General features: G+C 44.4%; 1 protein-coding gene across 1 annotated transcript; it reads right to left on the reverse strand.

The window, feature by feature from the left end:
- Window positions 1-9,290: 9,290 nt before the first annotated feature.
- Window positions 9,291-18,399, reverse strand: mRpL55 (mitochondrial ribosomal protein L55). Its single transcript, XM_075695367.1, has 3 exons — window positions 18,191-18,399; window positions 13,280-13,451; window positions 9,291-9,586 (listed from the first exon to the last, which is right to left on the reverse strand). The coding sequence occupies exons 1-3, from the start codon at window positions 18,196-18,198 to the stop codon at window positions 9,434-9,436; spliced, it is 333 nt and encodes a 110-aa protein (XP_075551482.1). The 5' UTR covers window positions 18,199-18,399; the 3' UTR covers window positions 9,291-9,433.
- Between the last annotated feature and the right edge of the window lie 1,747 nt (window positions 18,400-20,146).

Here is a 20,146-nt window from a genome sequence, read left to right on the forward strand (position 1 = left end):
TCCAAGTCATCAGTTTGGAGGATTCTAAATGACGGCCTTTCACCCGTACCACCTTAACCAGCACCAATGCTTGGAAGACAGGGACCTGTAGAATCGCCTAGATTTCTCGAACTGGTTCGTCACAAAAGCCGATGCGTCACCGGACTTTTTGAGCAACATCATGTGCACAGATGATGCCAATTTTCGCAGAGAACGCCCACGTAAATTTACACAATGCACACTATTCAAGTGACTCCAATCCACACTATGTAATGCGCAATCGGCACCAATACCGGCGGTCGTTCAATGTGTGGAGCGGAATTTACGCCGGTGCCATAATCGGTCCCATCTTCTTGGATCACACACTGAAACTAGACAGCGTTACGTGGACGAAATTCTTGGAGGAGTGGTTGACGTTCTCAGCGAAGTCCTGCTGTCACGTCTTCCACTTCTGTCGCATCAGCAAGACGGGGGACCCGCACACAGCCAGCAGCCAAGCACGAAAATGGCTGGATGCAACATTTCAAGCGCAATAGATTGGAAGGCACGGGCTTGTAAATTGGACAGCTAGGTCTCCCCACTCGATTTCTTTCTTTGGGGTCATGTGAAAGATCATACTTACTTGATCAAACAGACGTTAGATTACCTCAAAGCAAGGATAATGGATGCCTGCCGTAGAATTCCAGCGTCGGTCACTGAAGCCACTGAAGATGCGATAAAGCGGACTCATGCAGTACACGTCCTCTAGGCAGCAGCTGGTGTTCAAAGGGGCTTACGAATAAGGGAACACTGAAATCTTATGGTTATTTTTGTGTGTGTGTGTGCGTGCGCGTGCAGGTATCCCGATTGCGAATTCGGCTTATTTAGAAGCGATATATTTTCTTTCTTGAACGCATCGGTTTTGCCTTTTCTCTACACGTGGGTCGCCCCTCGGTCTGTTTGTTTCACTTTTATATTTTTGTCATGAACCTGTTTTTGCAGTACGCATACACTTTCATGAAAAACCGTCACTTTTGGCTTTGGTCCGAAGCAAGTAACTGGCGCGAAATAGCGCTCTCACTCTTATGATGCGGATCGAGCAGAGTCGGAATTTTGAAACATTGTATGTCTATTCCATTGCTTTTCGCGTTTTGTGCGTGGTCAGAGCGGCGCTTCGGCCGCGTTATGAAGGGGCTTTTGTTATCGGTGTAATTAGTCGGCCTTGAAAGACGGATAATAAGTGTGCTGTAGAAATGAGAGGTAAGAATAGTTGCGAAACTCGAAACCTGCTGTTGGTACGTTACAAACGGAGCGAAGTGCGGCGGGACTGCCTCGCTAATCGGGAGATCTCGAGAGGCAGCGCGTGGGTGACGCGCGGGCGCGATTCACAGCAGCCGCCGCAGACAGACCTCTGCTCATGCAGCGCTTTGCTTCCATATATGGTACCGGTCACCGTTTATAGATCCTTTTCAGTTCCGCATCTCCTCGTTGCGCTCGCAGCGAGTATGCGGCCCGCCTCTGCATCCGCCGCCGCGGCGCTGCTGTCGAAGTTTGCGCCAATGAAGCGCGTCGTCTGCTACAGGCGCGTAGCGTTCCGTTGTGCTTTCGCACGGCGCTTAACTGAAGGCATTGCTCACGCTTCACGGCGTCATTATCTGCACTGTACAAGTTTTAGGAGTTAGTCCACGTATGCGTACACACAATCAGTGATTTAGAAAAAAGTAGGCATTGGCGATTACATTTCGTTTTCGGCAGAATAGTCGCTTTCGTGCGTGTGCATTTCGCGCTTTTGGTGCTAATTCATTTAAACGCTTTAAACCTGCTGTAGAAAACTACGCTTTCGCATGTATGGCGTATGAATCAACGTTTATTGATCAAAACATCTATAAACAATGTTATAAATCGTGGGAATCTAATTGATCGTCTGTGCATCTCGGCGCTGGCGTTTCATACCTCCCGCATCTGTATGGCGAAATGAGGAGTTCGCACTTACGCTTGAAAGGTGACGCTACCTCTACGTATCAATCACGCTGATCGCCAATAATTTTTATTCCTGTTTTCCGAACGCGAAATTGCGCAAGCCTGGCTTTACAAAAATTGAAACACCGAAGCTTGAACATTTCGCCCGATATTAGTATGGACGAGATGCACCCTCCAGGTCGTTTAGAGAGGTTCCATAATGCGACTTGTTAGTTTTCAAAGCACATATAGAGGGCTACCTGATAAATGCACATCATGCTGACATTGCTCTGCTACCTCTGGTAAATAGTTATCAAATAAAAACATTACAGAGATGTTTTAGTGGACTTGTATTAGCATATAATAGTTTATTAAAACTTCACACACTTTCAGAGACACACTTTCCCTCCTTTTCACTTCATTTACCATTCGCACGAGCTTTGCTTTTTTACGTTCCCTCCGAGCTCTATTGGCACTGTCGTTCACCTGGCTCTTCTTTCGGGAAAAAAAATGTGCATTCGTGTGACCAAATAGAAGTGTACAATCTGTGCTGTAAAATCACAGCTATGCTCTGGGCAACCGATATAGTTTGTCCCTGTCTTGCAAAGGCATCTAAAACCCTCCAGCAAAAGTCCCCAAAAGCTTCTTTTTTTATGCTTGCACAATAGTCTGTTCTATGCTTTTCACGCAGCAAAACAGTTTCCTTGAAGGACAAACAAGGCTGCCAGACACAAACTCGCGTTCAATCACAAGTATCGCTTCAGGAGGTAGAGAGTTGTGAAGCCATTGTATCCCTTTTGCACTTCATGCGGGAGGTTACGTTCATCATTTTATGTGATTTTAAGTGATTGCCATATCCATGGGCAACGCCGGCACCAGTTTTCCGCGGGCAGATACTACGTAGCTCATGTCTTTGCGAACTACGACTCTTTAATATTGTGTATACCTCTCCCTCCATTCCTGCCTAGTAAAAAACACTCTGTGATCGCTGTACATTTAGTCTTCAAGAGCTGCCGATCTCCACTGTCGCGGCAACCGCAAAGACGAGTTCTTCTCCACCAACTCATTAATATTCAAACAGCTGACTTGCACGGGCTGCGGTTGCTCTTGTACGGTGCCCTCTGCAGCGTCGCTCTGAGTTGCCCCTGCGTTTGTTGCGACACTTGCTCTCTTTTTCGGAGATTTTCTTTGTTTACGATTTGAGGATAAGTACTGCAGGAGATTGGGAAATATGGTATGAACTGCATCACTCCTGAAGGACCACACTCCGTGCTCGATAAAATTTCAATCACTTTTCCGTTGATTATAAGTTTATACGACTTCACAATGCCCCCTTCTTGGAAGTGGGTGTTGAACACTTTGGATGTTTCCCCCAACTCTGTCTGCGCAGGGTATCGCTCTCTCCCACTTTTCAAGGAGACGCGGATCGAAACCTTTCCTTCCCATCAACGAGAATCTCCTTCTCTCTCTCTCTCTCTCTCTCGGCGGAGAGAAGTGCCTCTTCTCTGTGTTGCGCCGGTACCCGCTGGTACATCCCGGCACGAAAAATGTTGGCATTTGGTTGCCCAGTTTTAAGCCATTGTAACGAAGATAAATCACACGCACCACCTAGCTTCTGACAGCGAAAAATTAAAAAAATCTGGCGTTCAAGAGCGGTAGCCCAGGCTACTTGCACACTTGCAGGTCCCAAGGGCAACATGAGCGCCCACACCGACCACACCATAACATACACCGAAAGCTGCTGAAGCGCAACTTGCACACTACTCGCGATAATGCACACACACTTACAGGGAAAAATCAGGACCACTCGACAAGAAAACGCGATGCAAATGCCCACGGCTACTGCAGCGTCGGCAGCGTGGCTAGCGTAGCACAAAGTTCGACCGCAGCGTGATCTCAGTGCCTAGGCGCAAAACGCGCCCGCTTTGGGAGGAGCAGTTTCGAAACTAAAAAAGTGGTACCGGTGGCGTCATCGGGGAACAGAAGACGCATGCTACTGTGGCATTACCTCATAGCCATCATCGCTGCAGCGCCCGTCTAGCGCGGCACTTCGCTTTTCTTCTCACGCTTCCACCATGCCCTCTTCCTCCCATTTCCGCCTCATGGTTCCGCTGCACCTTACACCTCTGCTTTCCTCCTTGCGCTCTCTCCGTTTTCGCCGTCTTTCATCCGCGCTCGCCCTCTTATCCTTCGCTGTGCTCGTTTGCTTGATTACGAGGACGCCGAGAGACGATGCCGACGCAGGAATGGGCACATAAGAGCTGCGCTCTAAAAAAGTACATGCCCTCAACTCGTGTTTTGTGCAGTCTCCTGCCCCATTTCTCTCACCCACCGACGTAACCTCTCGCTGTCAAAGGTAATAGCTCAAAGCACGTATACGCACCAGAAGTTTGCACTCCATGATTGCCTGTTCTATGTTCACGGAATCCGGTTACGCTACCCCCAGTGTTCTGATGCAACAACTCCGAGACATAGCAGCGTATGGGTGTAGGCCAGTTGGCGATTTATGATTTGGGAAGTTACCACAAGGAACACGCGAGACGAACAAAGGGACAACACAGGACAAAAAAAGGGTAAGAAAGAAAGGGATAACTGCTCCGTATTGTCCATTTCTTTGTCTCGTGTGTTTCTTGCAGTAACTTCCCAAATCAGTTCTTAGACACTGCTACCAACTTTTCATGGTAAAAACCTCATGTAGCCGCACCACGCTGTCTTGTTTACACCACTGAAGGGAAGGCCACTGTAAATAATGAGCTTCCCTGGCGATAATGACTGAGAGGCGCAGTAGCCACTACTGGTCGAGCATCCAAGGACTGCACAACATCTCTTCTCCTTTCATAGCCTGTGCAGGCCGTCCAGCACAGCAATGCAAACAACGAAAACGGTGTGGCAACAATAATTCACTGCTTGAAGAACACTCACGAGTGTACTGCATGTGAAAAACAAGGCAACGAGGCTGCTCGCATGCATACACAAGCTAGACGAGAAGCTTTTGCATCAATATACTACAAGTGTGTGCACTTCTATATAACATAAAGCAATGTTCGGAAGTAAAACATGAGAGAGCAGTCCGACGACAACTGTGTGTTGCAGGTGTAGTGTTTTTATTCACGACTGTGTGTGTTAGCGTTATTATAAAAAGTACAGCAAACAAAATATTGTGCAGATCCCATGCACTGTGAGAATCGACGTTAAGCGAAGCATTTTGCAGGAAGCTGGCTCTGCAGCAATGCTTGCAGTTCCGCAAAGCATAACCAAGTTGACCAATGTGTTTGTGTTAGTCCAGTATTTGCGTGTGATGCGAGTACAGTGCCATTGAATTAACATGAGTGCATGTGTGTGTGATGGCAACAGCAGGTGGTAACAATGAATGCATGATTCCTACGCGCAATCGAATTGATGTAAATGAGTGGCACAGAAGTGCAAGATCAGCAAGAAACTCGGAAACTAAATGATCACCGACAGCGCCACATGGTATCACTTAGACGATGCGCAAATGGGTGACTTCACAGCAATGCTGTAGCACAACCTAAAGCCTGTGTCCTCTCATAGCCATTCGGACAAATAGCACCAAGCAAGTGCTCGTATTGGCCAAGCCATCACGATGCTGCTGTAGTGGAATTCGATGCAGCGTTGTACTCGGACACTACATATATAAGCACCAGGAATGAGCATGCCTCGATGCAGCCTGGTAAGGATCAGAAGGGCCGTGAAAATTAGGTACGAGCTTGCCAAAGAAAGTGGAGGCAACGTGTTGCTGTCCCGCACTCCGCAGTCAACACCCATGGGAAACTTGCTTTACAAACGTGTTAGAACGGATAGCCATTCGGACGAATAGCACCAAGCAAGTGCTCGTATTGGCCCAGCCATCACGATGCTGCTGTAGTGGAATTCAATGCAGCGTTGTACTCGGACACTACATATATAAGCACCAGGAATGAGCATGCCTCGGTGCAGCCTGGTAAGGATCAGAAGGGCCGTGAAAATTAGGTACGAGCTTGCCAAAGAAAGTGGAGGCAACGTGTTGCTGTCCCGCACTCCGCAGTCAACACCCATGGGAAACTTGCTTTACAAACGTGTTAGAACAGATGCAACCACCACCGGTTGTTCTGCAACCGAGATCTTCTTACGCATGCCACCTGGCTCGAGCCCAGAAGTCACACAAGAATCAGAGGCAGGAGCCAAATTACGAAGCTGGAATGACAATGCGACAACCATCACAGCATCACGAACATGGGCATATAGTCTCAGGCCCAAATTAGTAGACAACTTGTTCCACTGGATCGGCCTAAGTTACTATTAAGGTAATATCTTGTGCTATGCATGCATATCATGAATTTATCTCATTCTTGTCGTGATATTCTTGGGAATCATGTCATGGCTTGACATACAGACCATGGCATTTAAGCCAATCATGTTATGACATACATGGCACTACAAGTAATTAATGTCACACATGCATGGCATGAGACGCATGTCTATAACATATCCAGTTAAAGAAATGTGTGTCATTCAATTCATTACAGTCATCTCATTTGACATTCACGTCATATGAATGGCATGCTATTCATGTCATGACATGGCTGTCACTCGTGTCAATTCCATTTTCTAACATGTTATATATCGGATATTCATGGCATGAATGAAATGACATACATCAAATGAATGACATAAATAACATGAGGTGATCATCGTGGTCATTTCTTTAACTGAATAGGTATCGGGATATGTGTGGCAAGACATGGCATCACATGCCATGACAGGCATGTGACGTCACAACATGCATGTCATCTACAGGGTTCGTACACAATATTTGGCTGAAGATTCAAGGACGTTTCAAGGATTTCAATGATGCAAAAAGGCAGAATTCAAGGAGTGTTAGCGAAATTTTATTTCCTCACATAACTTTGGAAAGGAGCCTATTTTCGCAGTAATTTCTCTTTCAAGAGCTGTTATCTCCGCTTCCTTTTCTTTGGCTGTTTGACGGAAACTGTTGGCCTTAACAAGACAAGTCAGGTCATTTTTTGCTTCGGCGTCTTCCGAAAAGCGATCCGCTGACTCCTGCAAGCACTTCAGAGTTTTTTGGAGCTTTGTCTTCTTCTCTTGCATGCTCTGTAGCTCTAGCTCAAGTTCTTTTCTCTTCAAGGTTACCTGCTGTGTTACAGCTTGTTTCTTCTGTTCGTTCATGTATAACGCATACCTATGCCTGCTCGGCACACTGATGACTCTAGTTCTTTCGACAGTAGAATGTTAAGCAGCCCACCGTTGGTTTTCACGGTCTCGCAGATGACTCGTAGTGAGATATACGAGAGCTCTGGCATATTTTCAACCGCAATATGCTTGTTTACACTGAAATCTCTTTCTACTGAAGCCTGCCCATGGCTAAGCAAGAGAAGGACCTTCAGTACTTCCCACATCAAGAATGTCGGGTCATGCTTCAAAAGGCGCACGAAGAGAACGTCAAGGCGTTCTTGGTCTCTTTCATAGTTTTGCAGTTCATGCCGTTTTTCTTGGCAGAACTGAATGTACTGTGCACACACAATATCTCTCTTGTGCTCAGAAACAAGCTTGCTGTCAAACAGTTAAGAACAACTTTCAGCTTCCCAAGGCACATTCCTGTCTTTGACATATCTCTGGGGTCGAAACATGACAACTCTCGAACCAGAGGGTACACAAGAGGACTTCTCTCCATAATTTTAAGGGATCATGTTCATAATGAACTTCCAACACTCACTCCTAAATTCAAAAACACACTTGGTACTCGCTTTTCCGCTGTTGAAGATCTTCTCAGCCATACGTCCAACGTCCACCTTTTCAAGTGACGTGTAATTGTCAGTATCATGAACATCAATTCGCAGCAGTTTCGTGATGCTCGTGGCTTCTGTCAATACCGAGTGCTTCACGAACCTTGCAAGGAGGCTTCTTAAGACATTTCAAGCTCTTTCGCTAAAAAAAAATGTCTGGAGAATCACTCTGACAAGCAGTCAAGAAAGGCTGCACAACCATTGCAACGTTTAGGGAAAAGTTAAGTTTCGCAAGTGCAAGCTGGTCCTTTAGAAAACCACTGACGTTCTCATACGCTCTACATTTCGGCAAGGGTAGCCTATGGTCGCTCACTGCTTCGGTGTAGTGCCTCAAATGCTCCCACATAGCCAGGGCTCTCTCCAGTACTGGCACCTTCTCGACCCAACGGTGACTTGCGCAGGTACGTCGTTAATTTTCTCTAGCGGAACAAATCCCACGAGATTTTCAAGGATTACAATGAGCTCACAGGTATTCAAGTAGTTTGAAGGGCCCTTGAACTTATACTGTCAATATCAAGGATATTCAAGGATTTCAAGGGACTGTGCGAACACTGCATCTATATTAGGCATGCATGTGCTTCATTCATATCCTGATATATACTGAATTAAAGAAACAACCACGAAGGCATCATGCCGTTCATACGATTTATGTCATGGCATTGATATTATGACATGTCATTCATATTATGTATGCATGCATATCATTCCGCCCCATGTCTATACTGATATACGATCCAGTAGAAGAAACGACCATGATGGCATCACGAGATAGGAGGCTGGATAGATATTTACACTGAAAATGCCTGAAGTTTGCAAAGAAGGCATCACGTTAAAATAAAACCAATTGTTAATTTATCATGTTTTACTGCAGTGTAGTGCTTATGTGTAACAGTTTTTAACAAATCACGGCCGTGTTAATGGTAACATCGATGCCGGCACAAATGCTTCTGGCATGGTGCGGTCGACAACATTGTGATTTGTTTGCATTATTAATATATCAAATATATTCTAATACTATATCAGTGCTTTGACTTATGCTAAAAGCATCTCCAATTGTCAGTCTATGCGACCTGCAACAGGAAGACAGTGGCTTGAAAAGTGTTCGAGGGCCGCTTTAAAGTCACATATTTGTTTGCGAGCACTACTAGTCTGCATTTCACAGTACCTGCTCCCTATTACCACAGTTTATAGGCCTTTCATCCATTTTACCTACTCTTGTCTTCATGCTTGTTTGCATTTACCTGCATGCTACATGAAAAGGTAAGCATATAAGAGAGGTAATTCAGCCCTTTGTTGTAAGCTTATAACCACAAGAAACTCGCATCATACACATTTCCAAATGTGCTGCAAAGCTGTGAACATAAACACAAGTGGGAAGATTCATTAAAGCAAGAAAGTCTGGACAGCCATTAGTGGTGTGTTGTGAAGCAAAAATGTCAGCCTTGGGCACTACAGCCACAACATATGCGTCAAAAGTGCGTGAGCAGTGAAGAGCTTACTGACAACAGCTCTTGGTAACCTTCACTCCAAGGAATACACCAATGAAGATATTCAAATGGCACACAATAATAAACATCAGCATGTTTAATGCTATTCACAGTGACTGATAAAGGTTATTCGGCACCAGGCCATAGTCATCAGCATCATGCATGACATCTCGCTCCAAACAGCTTGTTTTAGAAGATCACCTAAACCTAGCACAGACCAAAGAGCTATTTCTTTTTCTTCTTGATAAACTTGAGGTACCGCTGGCTGTCAAAGTTATCCTCCAACTCTTCTTGGATGACAACAACCTCTGGAGGTTTCCGCTTGACAAGTACAAGCTGCTGCTCCTCTGGTGTCAACTCTTCAAACTTCAGCGGCAACTGCCCACAAGAGGAAAACAGGCATTAGCAGCATTCAAATACACAATGTTTGGGAAAGTTATCAGAGCTACATGATTCCTCATTGCTTTTACACAGATGGCAACATGTATGAAGTGCATGAACAAGTGAAGCACATGCAAGTATAATCTGAAAGACAATATTTTAACACTCTGTTATAAGCAATGGCTTTTTGGTTTAGGATGATAAATTTTAGCAAACTAAACCATACAAAAAGAAGGAGAAAGGGCAGAACTTGCTACAAATTAGCCAACCAACTACCTGTCACAAAGACATTACGAAATATTTCCTAGTTTGTTATATGTCTCATACCTCAAGGTGCATGAAAATAGTACACAACCCATAACACTGTAACAGTAAATACCAACAACAGCAGGTGACAAAGCCAGAAACATTTCAATATCTTGCTATATGCCTCATGCTTTAAAGGAACTGACAACCAATTTTTAAGGACCTAGTTTTTTATGGCACAACGCAAAGCTCACCCTCGGTAGTGCTTACATCTGTAGCGGTTACTTTCAAAAGCGCCTGTATATTTAGTAAATAGAATTTTTCAATCTGGTCTAAAAAAGTAAGAGTCCCTCCTCCAGCAACGCTGAGAAGTGAGAGCAATGTTGATAGCCCGCCTCGCAAATTGTGAAAGCCGCCCATCGTTCTGCTTTCACAGGAGACAGCGCGACTGTAGTTAACCACCTACATTTTGACATTTTCAAACACTTTTGAAAATAAAAAGCTGGTGAAATGGCGCAGTTGCAAAGAAATTCCTTATATTTCTATTGCGTTTTCCCCCAAGTACACGCCCATGTCATGATTGGCTCGCCCCCGTTTTCATTGTTCTGTCAATAGATGAGCTATGCCAACTCATCAAAAACGAAGGCGAAGGCAGTGCCTGCACATTGTAAGTCAGGAAAAACTCATAACAAAAACTACCCTGTATTTCAATACTAATAAAAAGACCATTAACCGCATTCACTATTAGAAGGTCACGTGGTGGACCTCTTATACAGCGTCATGTTTTTGCTATGTTGGGCACCAAAGGTCATTTTTCGCAACTTTTAGTGATGAATTAAAAATATAAATCTACGCTTAATGAGAAAAACATGGCTCGTTTCGGCCTCTACGATAGACAATTTTTCCATCAGCCGGGTTATCTCAATTGATGTTCTGAACGGTTGTCTGTCCCTTTAAGGTGCATGAACACAGTACACATCCCATAATGCTATACTGCAGAAAGAAAAAGGCAAACAGTGCAGCCCATCCATGCAGTGAGACCAACGCTTACCAGCCACACACTAAATTTTTATTTGCAATGTCTGAAGGTACTATGCATTTAGTGCATTAAGTGCTGCCGCAACAGTAGGTTCAGAGGTCAGCTACAATCTGAAACAGAGTGCTGGTGCAAAACAGAATGCAGACAGGCAAGGCTTCAAAACCAACTCAAATGAGTGAATAAAATAAATAATACAGAATTATGGCCTGCTGCTGTCGATCAGAAGAGTGCTTTTTTTCGTTCATTACCCCCTTCGTTGCCATACCATTGCAATTTACTAGGATGAGCACAAGCATGCATAATGAAAATTCACAATGACTGCCTAGTAAATATTGTGGTATGTATTAAAATTTAAAACCCTCCTGGATCATTCTATCGGCATGTTCCTAGAATATAAGTTCTGCATCAGGGTCCATGTTCATCTGTGAAAAATGCTGTCTCTGCGACATCTACTACCACAAGATAGAGATGATGCTAAAATTCGTGGAATGGCGCAACAGCACCTTATGTTCAATTTTCAATCTCACCTAGTAAGCTTACGATCAGGGTTCAGTGTTCTTGTTTCTTTCTCAAAAGTTTGACATACTTTGCGAGTTCTTGTTTCCACCAAAAATATTCAAATTTTCTCATTGAATATGCTTCTCCAGATAAACTTACATTAGCATTTATTGGGGTAACAATTTTTTTTGTTTTTGCTAATGAGTTTAGCATTTTCATTTTTCAGTAAGTCTCTGGCTCACTAATTTTGTTGACACTGAAATGTGCTATTGACTGCACTTTTATCCAATACACCAAACAAAATTTTCTAGAAGTACTCTAACAAAGGCACAATGCAATGAAAAAGCATAATGCAATAAAGTGAAGTAACTATACAAGATATAAACAAGAGTGAGTGAGTACATTCCATATTCAAACACAAATAGAATGCGACTTCACCTGCAACATTATGCAGGCTACAGAGCTAAAACAAAAAAACAGATAAAAGATAACAGATACAATACAAAAAAAAAAGCTAAGAAGGCACATACGACCCTGCATTAGAATCGGTGAACTTTCCCACTCAATTTACCGCAGTGGCCACAGCATGAAAACTGCGAGGGCCCACACTAGGGCTTCCCTGACCCCTTTGCATACCCTCTCGTCTGCTTTTTGTTTCCGTCGCAGCAGAAGGCAAAACAGACACAAATAAAACTGCTTGGGCAGCAGGCTGACATGTCACCGACTTTGCTAGGTTCCTTGCCTCAGAGAGCATAAAGGCCCACAGCTGCATGCCGACTGCCATCCTAGCTCTCTCACAGAATAAGGCTCTCTGGTAAATTTGCTTCCAGTGATCTTTTTCAGTTAAAACTAAATCATGGAAATAGAATGTGGTGCATCATTTCTTTTTCATTATTGGTTATTTTTTTTCAGTTTAAGCAAAAAACTCTAAACCCTGTTTATGATCAAGCTTTACAATTTAAAATAACATCAATAATTTCTGGGATGGTATGTCCCAATTGGTCGTTTTGACAGATATTACGCTGAAGAACCCACTGTCCTTGCTAAATCCTTCAGGTGGCCAGGACTAGAAAACTCATTTGTATCCATAACCCCTGTCAGAAATGAGAGCAGCATGTGGCAAAAGCAAACACTCCCACTGCTTATAGAAAGCTAGTGTTATCAATGATAGAAACCACCTCCTAAATTTTGCATGGCAATATATAGTAAATAGCACAGCTTTAGTTGAAACAAGCTATTTGGTATACTAAACTACACTCTTTGAATGAAATACAGTCAAACCTCGTTATACCAAAGTCTCACCAAACACAAAAATACTTTCATCATATTCCATACTCATTATAAACATATATTTATGACATGCCATATCAAAGAGAAACATTTTATATTTGCTATGTTATATTTGATGATTCATCAAATCCATGTTCGTTATATCGAGGTTCGTCTGTAAACAGAGTCTGCTTGTTTTGTGCTACTTCAGCACAACCTGCACCACTTTTTTGCAATGGTTTTGACTTCTTGAGCCCTGTTCATATGACCTCCCTGACCACAGTGTCAAGAATGAAAAATCTCACTACTTTAAGAATGTGGCATGTCACACAAAGTTTCTGTGAATCTTTCAACAGAAACAAGAGTCTGAATGGTCTTCACCAGGGGCTGCCCTTTACTGGGAATATGGTTTCACACCCACAAGCCAGCATAGGATACGATGCATGCGACATAATGTGCTGTTGCACTTCTGTTCGCAACAGCCTGCTCACAAGATCACCAACAGGACAGCATCCAAAGATGTTTGGGTGCAAGGTGATCCTCTAAAGCAGAGAAAAGGCAGCATACAGCGGTTCACTGCATTCAATGTGAGATGAGCAGGGCATGCTAAGCCAAATGGCAAGAGTGGGTTGGTGTACCTTGATAAGGCTGCGGGGCTCTTGATAGCGCACAGTGATAGTTGAACCATCTGGCTGCACGAGCACTGTCGGGTAGTGCCGCACATAAGTTGCCCGCTTCACACGGCTCACAAATGCAGTGTTGCTGGCTTCACGGACACCAACACGGACAGGCACGAATGCCAATACCGTCCTGCACAGATTCCATCCCCAGAAAAAGAGTTTGAGTGCGCCATTAAAACTGAGACATTTCTTAACTGCCTAAGTAACACACAAGTAAATATGACGTGACTGCTCTATATAAAAGAATACAAGTGCCCCATGGCCTGTATATACAATAATCCCATGTGAACACACATGGGAACATCAGTTCTTTACACAGACCCTTTTCATTGCACTCCCATGGGTGCTTCCATGTTTGATCACGTGGTGATGATCCCATTACGTGCATCAGCCGGCCTTTGCTGCCCGGCAGCGCACGATGCCAGTACGACACAGCAAGCAGCTTTTTCAGCATTTGTTGCCGACAATGACTGCATGAACAGCACGAAGCTTTGGCCAAAGCTTCACAAGAGATGTAAATGTTGCATATTCATCCTTCCGAGCTCATTTCACCTTGTCCAAATGCTACGAGCACTGCCATATGGTGCACATACCAGAATGCAGGGCCTGAAATCATTTTCCCAAGACACCGTTGCACACACCATCAGCCACTGTATAAAATCAGGATTATTGTAACTCACAAATTTCTTTGTTCTTTATTTATTGCCAATGGCTTGTAAACCACACGTCATTTTGTCGGTTCAGTAACATATTTTGGTAGTGTCATTCCATTATTTATTTTCCACATAATCCCCTGTAAAGTGTCAAATGCGCTACATTTTTTTATGCTGTGCTCCAAGCTTAAAACATCCATGTTTGGAAGTTTTGTAGTAGCTTACAGAGAAAGCATAACATAATTTGTCACTCATTTATGTTGCGACTCATGATGAAATGTTCAGCTTCAAATATTCTTAGGTAACGTGGTACGTAAACTACATATTGGTTGACGTACTCTCCAACAAGTGCACTCTTATTCAATACATGACTCTGAGTTTCAGTGAATGAGGCTATATGTTAGCAGAAACATTGAAACCAGAAAAATGTTATTTACAAGCATGAGCGAGTGTCTACTAAATTCGAAGTACTACCTCGTCATCATATTTTCCCAAGGACTTTGCCTCTGATCAAAAATAATCGCCAAATCGATCCACTATGCCGAAACCTAGGTTTGAGTTAGATGACAATTCAACATTTTATTCTGGAGTTACGGCGTGAAGAAACCAGGGCGAAGAAATCCTGGGTGGACAGTAGCTACAGTAAAGCAGAGTTAGCAGAATGCAATTAACATGTGGTACACCTTTCTTTAAGCATGTCTCCATTGTGAACACAAAAAACTGCAAGCTGATCAGCTTTCAGTACAAAGATCCATGGGAAAATTGCCACAGCTGTAAATCCACTAATCAGGAAGAGTCTTAACCCTTTTCCTACCACAAAAAAAGAAAATTGTATCAAATTTAACTTAAATTTTTCTTTCACTCAGTTTGTCGAGCTTCTCTTCTGAATAAAATGACACCATTTCTTCAATTCAATCGTCTTTCTTTATTTCACAAATTGCATAAAAAGGCAGTTTGAAGAAGGCTTCACTGCATGGCTTTACTGTCTTGCAAAAAAAAAGCATTTTGCAGGGCTCGATACCCTATGAAAAATGAAAAAACAAAGAAGAAACGTGAACGTGCAAAACATGCACATGAATAATGCTCATTTACCACAGCTGCTAAAGCAGTTAGTATGGTAGACTCACAGACAGCCGCAAGGGCCTCTGGCCCATCCATGGAAATGTCATCATCAGACTCCTCAGATTAGAATACATCACTTTTTATTTCCATGCAAAACTCTACAGAGCTGTCATGTCATGAGTCGTCAAAATATTTTCTTTTGCGTGCGCTTTCATTGCCTAGTTTCGAGAAGGCAGCCATGTTTTATGCGGGGGTGTCAGAGGCAGCCGTATAATGGAAGGCGAGGTACAAATGGCACAACATGGGCAACTGTGGTCATCTATGTCAGGAATTGCAACTAGAAGCAATACGACAAGTATAGTCGTAATAGGCTCACTGTGTGACAAATTTTAATTTATGGCGACTATAGTCGTCATTGGTTACATTGGTACAAACTTTCATTACAGCTATACTCGTCAACGAGAGGTAAAGGGTTAAGTGTGTATGCGTACAACCCATTTCGATTTAGCACATTTTACAAATTGTGGGGTTCAGCATGTCAATACTGCACAGTGGGCTATGAGGGAGGTGGTTTCGACCATCTTGTGTGCTTGAATGTGCACCTAAATTTAAGTACCGGAGCGTTTATGTATTACACACTATTGTAATGCACCTGCCGCAACCAGGAATTGAACCACCATGGAGGCAGGTTTCAAGGCCAAGAATGGCTAGCCACGGAGAGCAAGCACCATCTGTGTGTATTGAGCGAACAAGCTAAAGAAAAGGGTGAAAGGGTCTTAACCCCCTTATTGGATAAGGGGGTTAAGGGGCATATGTTTTTTCAGCAGCATGACAGTAGAATTCAGTTCAATAATTAAAAACAACACACTGTACTGTACATGTTAATGTAAGTCATGGCTAGAAAAAAAGTGATATTAAAATTATAATAACATGCTGCTTTTCCAAAGCCTGTGGTGAATATTATATGGGAAAGCTAATGTTGCCAGTTTACCAGCAAGGCTTCACACACTAGCCCTGGCAAGAATTACCATCCAGCAGAGCAAAGAACAAAATAACTAGTGCAAATGTCTATTCCCCTCAACCCGCACAGGATAGCAAACCACGTGTTGTTTTCGCTGACTTTCCTACCTTCTTTCTTAGTTTCCTCTCTCACTTTGCTAACACATGTAGCCAAGACAGACGTATGTCAAGTGCTGCTAATACTTTCACTGCCACATGGCACAGTCGATTCCACACTTTAAATTGCCAAATTATTATACACCATGGTCATTCATTCACTGATTCAGTGAGCATCATCCTATAGAGAAGGCATCACCAGCAACACGGCTACTGACTATTGTGCACACAAAAAGCTCTAGTACACAGTGGAAGAGCATACGTTGGTCACATGTAAAATGGCAAACTGTGTCAAAATTTAAGTTCCCGCATCTACGGTCAATCTGGTGAGGGAGGCTGAAGATAATCAGACACATGCATTCTGAATTCTCTCTGTGCAAACACAACTCTGTCCTGTGCCCAGCTGCACAACTACATCCATTCTTCATTTCCATTGCACGAATTATGCTTCATGGCTTAGGGAATTCATCATCTGTTGGTTATTTGATGTAGTTATTCGCAAGAGAGATATGGTACAATACAAGTGCTGGAAACGACCTCGTTTTACTAGCCTTTACTATCATAAAGCGTTCTGACAAAAGAAGCATCACCATCAGAAATCACTGGTGCATCAGGTTTTTAAATAATTCAGGGTTCGTAAAGGTGTCATAGACAGAAATTCAAGGGTATTCAAGGCCTTTACAGGCCCTATCAAAGCTTTTCCAAAGATGCAGAGCGGCATCCCATGTAGCAATTTCTTTACTATAACAATGTTTTCAAAAAAATGTAGATAGTTTTATTGCACTAACTATACAAAAACTATGCTTCCTGACAAGGCGCAACGAAAGCAGCATAAACCCGGGAGGAGAACCAGCACTAAGCGTTGATGTCTCTCGCTCTCACCGTGAGGTTTCCCAGTTCAGTGCAAGTCGTTGTGCAAAATAGAATGCACGTGTTCTCATGCCAGCTTTAAAATTATGTGAGTGTGAGTATTACATTGTTTCTGGAATCTGAATGGAAAGTATGTCATATCCACACTGATATGCCACGAAAGTGGTTAACATATTTGAGCTTAGACTGTATTACCCAAGAAATTCAAGGGTTATAAATGAAATAAAAAGGAATTCCAGGACTTTCAAGGGCCTTGAAAACACACTTTTTAATTTCAAGGGTTTCAAGGACCCGTGCGAACCCTGAAAATTCCAGAGAGTGCACCCCAATCTAACTCGTGGAACTTGAGAAACCTAAAGCCTGTTTTACATGCCATACAGCTTAAGAAACGGAGTCAGCGTGGCAAATAAGTCAATTCCACCCGTCTTCCAATAAATGTAGAAGTGATACCATTTTTCTAAATACAGGTAACATGTCGCATATTCTTAATGGGGCACGTTATGCAGTACTTAAGCAAGCGAAGCGAGATAGCACTGCTTTCTGTTTGGTTGCTCAGAGCATAACTTGGCGGCGCTCAACATTTCGTGATAAATAAACACATGCAACATGCTAATTCAAACTACACGCGCATCTGCATTTATGTCATAATCATGCACTAATACAGCCACTGTCATTTTACAGAATTGAAGAGCCTAAACCACTGCACATACTTAAAGAGAAGGAAACAGGAAAAGTAACGGGCAACTAACATAAATATCTCGCTATCTTCACGAACAGCTATCGGTCCTTGCTCACTGACGCTGAACTGCTAAAGCTCTCGCTTGGTAACTCAAAACGTGTGCTAGATACCGGACTAAACGCCAGTATTTATGTCAGTGACGTTATCCAGCTATCAAAGTTCAGCTAATCGTCGCAACGTGATCCGCGATCGAGCTTCTGCACGCAGCGCAAGTACTTATGCGTTGACATTGGCGACTGGCTCCCCCGCTTGAGTGCCTGCACAAGGCGACATGCACCTTCTTGCGGTAAGAACATCGCATTTACTGTTTCAGCAGAATAATATACGGGTGATCAAAAGTAAGGCGCACACAGTCACGCCTTTCCCAGCCGGAACAATCTCAAGCGGTAGCAGACACACGGGAAAAGCAGCCCTCCGCCGCTATCTTACCGCAGCATGGTTCCCAATGAAGAGAACACGAATGCGGCGGAGATGCAGCCTTTAACACTTCAAGGTGAGCAGCGCAGGCAGGTACAATGGAAACCACATACACGTGACCGCTCGTCCTTACTAGAGCCCGTGGAAACTCGTTCACACCGTACTGTTTCCGTACCACGCGCAGTCCACATGCCGTACACAAACGAAGGACAAAAACGCAGCCGGAAGTTGTGATGGCTGCATATACCGCTTGAGTCGATGATGATGGTGGTGAAAAAGTAGGCAAAACCAAAATCGAAACTGCGCTACCGTAACGCAATGGCGGAACGCTGCAATCTCGGAGGTTATGCTCATAACCTCGGAGATACTTTGCACATAAATAGATTTAATGCATCCATTTCTTTATCTTTATTTCATTGCCACGTACGATAAAAGTGGGAATTGACATCAGAGTTTTTCTTTTTCCTCCATGCTTGGCCTGAAAGAAAGAAAAATTTGGAAGGCGCTCAAGAGGAAACTTTAGCTCGGGCCCAACTCCGACGCGGCCTATTCAAATACATGTAAAACGCAAAAACGGACTGAAAAAAAATTTAATGAAAAAAGAACCTGCGAGGTTGCCAGCCCGGGCTCAGGCCACCCGGGCATTATGTGCGGCGAGACATAGCCTTTACACCGCTGCCCGGGGGCGTATTTTAAACTGCTCGTAGGTACAGCGAGGCGTGGAACTTGCGGAGCCGACGGGCGTTTGCGCGCATGCGCGAGAGAGAGCGGGTGCGAGAGAGAAAATGTGAGGAGTTTTGCTCCTTGAAAATACGACTCTGCCTAGGTACTACGGAAAAGTTTCTTTGAACGCGCGCGCGCGCGCGCGCGCTCGTCATGGCGACGTTACGTTGGCGAAAACACGACCCTCTACGGTCCGGCGGCATTCGGCGCGCTCGGACGTCGTCCGGCGCTGAATGCAACCGACTGCATTTCGCGCCGACCGCGCCGAGCAAGTTAGCGCCTAGCGCCCTCTCTCGTCGAGGTAGAGACTCACTACTTGGCAGGCTGAGCCAGAACGAGATGGCCTCTTCGCAAGAAAGCGTGCCCGACCTGTGCGGCTCCAAAATCGAAAAGTTTCTGGTGTCGTAGACACCCGTGTGTCTACGACACCAAAAGAATGGACTACTGGGATGCGGAGCGGGAAAACAACGCGCGGGAGCAGATACGCATGTATTCTGGCCTCTCAACAGGAGCTTCAATGCTACGCACGTGTGTGTATACGTCTCTGGATATGCTATTCATTCAGCGCCTGTTTGTTTGTCTTGTTTTCCCCGTTTCAGTCGAAGAGTGCCTGAAACTATGGAAGCGGCTGAGGGACCGCTATGCTCGTGAACTGAAAGCTGTTGAAGCGACGAAAAGGAGTGGCAGCGGCTACATGTCTGTTATGTAGAGAGACCTGTTCCTCTTTCGACGCAGACCACGCGACACACGGTCCGATTCGGTGTCCGATCCGGCGTCCGACGCGCCGGAACGGCAGCCGGAATCGAGGTGTTTTGCTGTGCCGAAGCGCCGGATCGGACGTCCGGCGTGCGACAAACCGGGCAGATTTTCATCGTCCGACAACCGCACCGTCGTTTGGCCGCAGCCAATGACAGCGTGGCTGGCATGTGACGTTCTCTGACGTTCCCTCCACGGAGGCGGCGCTGGCTGGCCGGTTTCTTGCAGTATTTATTTTTTTTCCTTGCCTACTGCAGTTTGTATCCGACACGAAATAGTTACCAGTTCAGTAAAATTATCTCGAACGTGTGCCTGTTATGCAAAGCAGCGCCTAATACACTAGCACCCAGCTACTGGCGAGATCGGGAGCCGTGACGCGAGGGCCTTTCGCGGGCACACAGCACACACCGACCGTTTGAGCGAGGCTGCTCGCTTCGCTTGCACGTTTGCCCTTCGCAACGACTGCGTCGAGTAAACGAATTGTATTTA

Source organism: Dermacentor variabilis, chromosome 6 (assembly GCF_050947875.1).
Source record: "Dermacentor variabilis isolate Ectoservices chromosome 6, ASM5094787v1, whole genome shotgun sequence".
Classification (NCBI taxonomy): domain Eukaryota; kingdom Metazoa; phylum Arthropoda; class Arachnida; order Ixodida; family Ixodidae; genus Dermacentor; species Dermacentor variabilis.

Excerpts from the sequence above, each read along its gene's own strand:
- mRpL55 (XM_075695367.1), bottom strand. Across the intron at positions 9,587-13,279 it reads AGCCCCGCAGCCTTATCAAG|TTGCCGCTGAAGTTTGAAGA; the intron begins GTACACCAACCC and ends TCTTGTGGGCAG.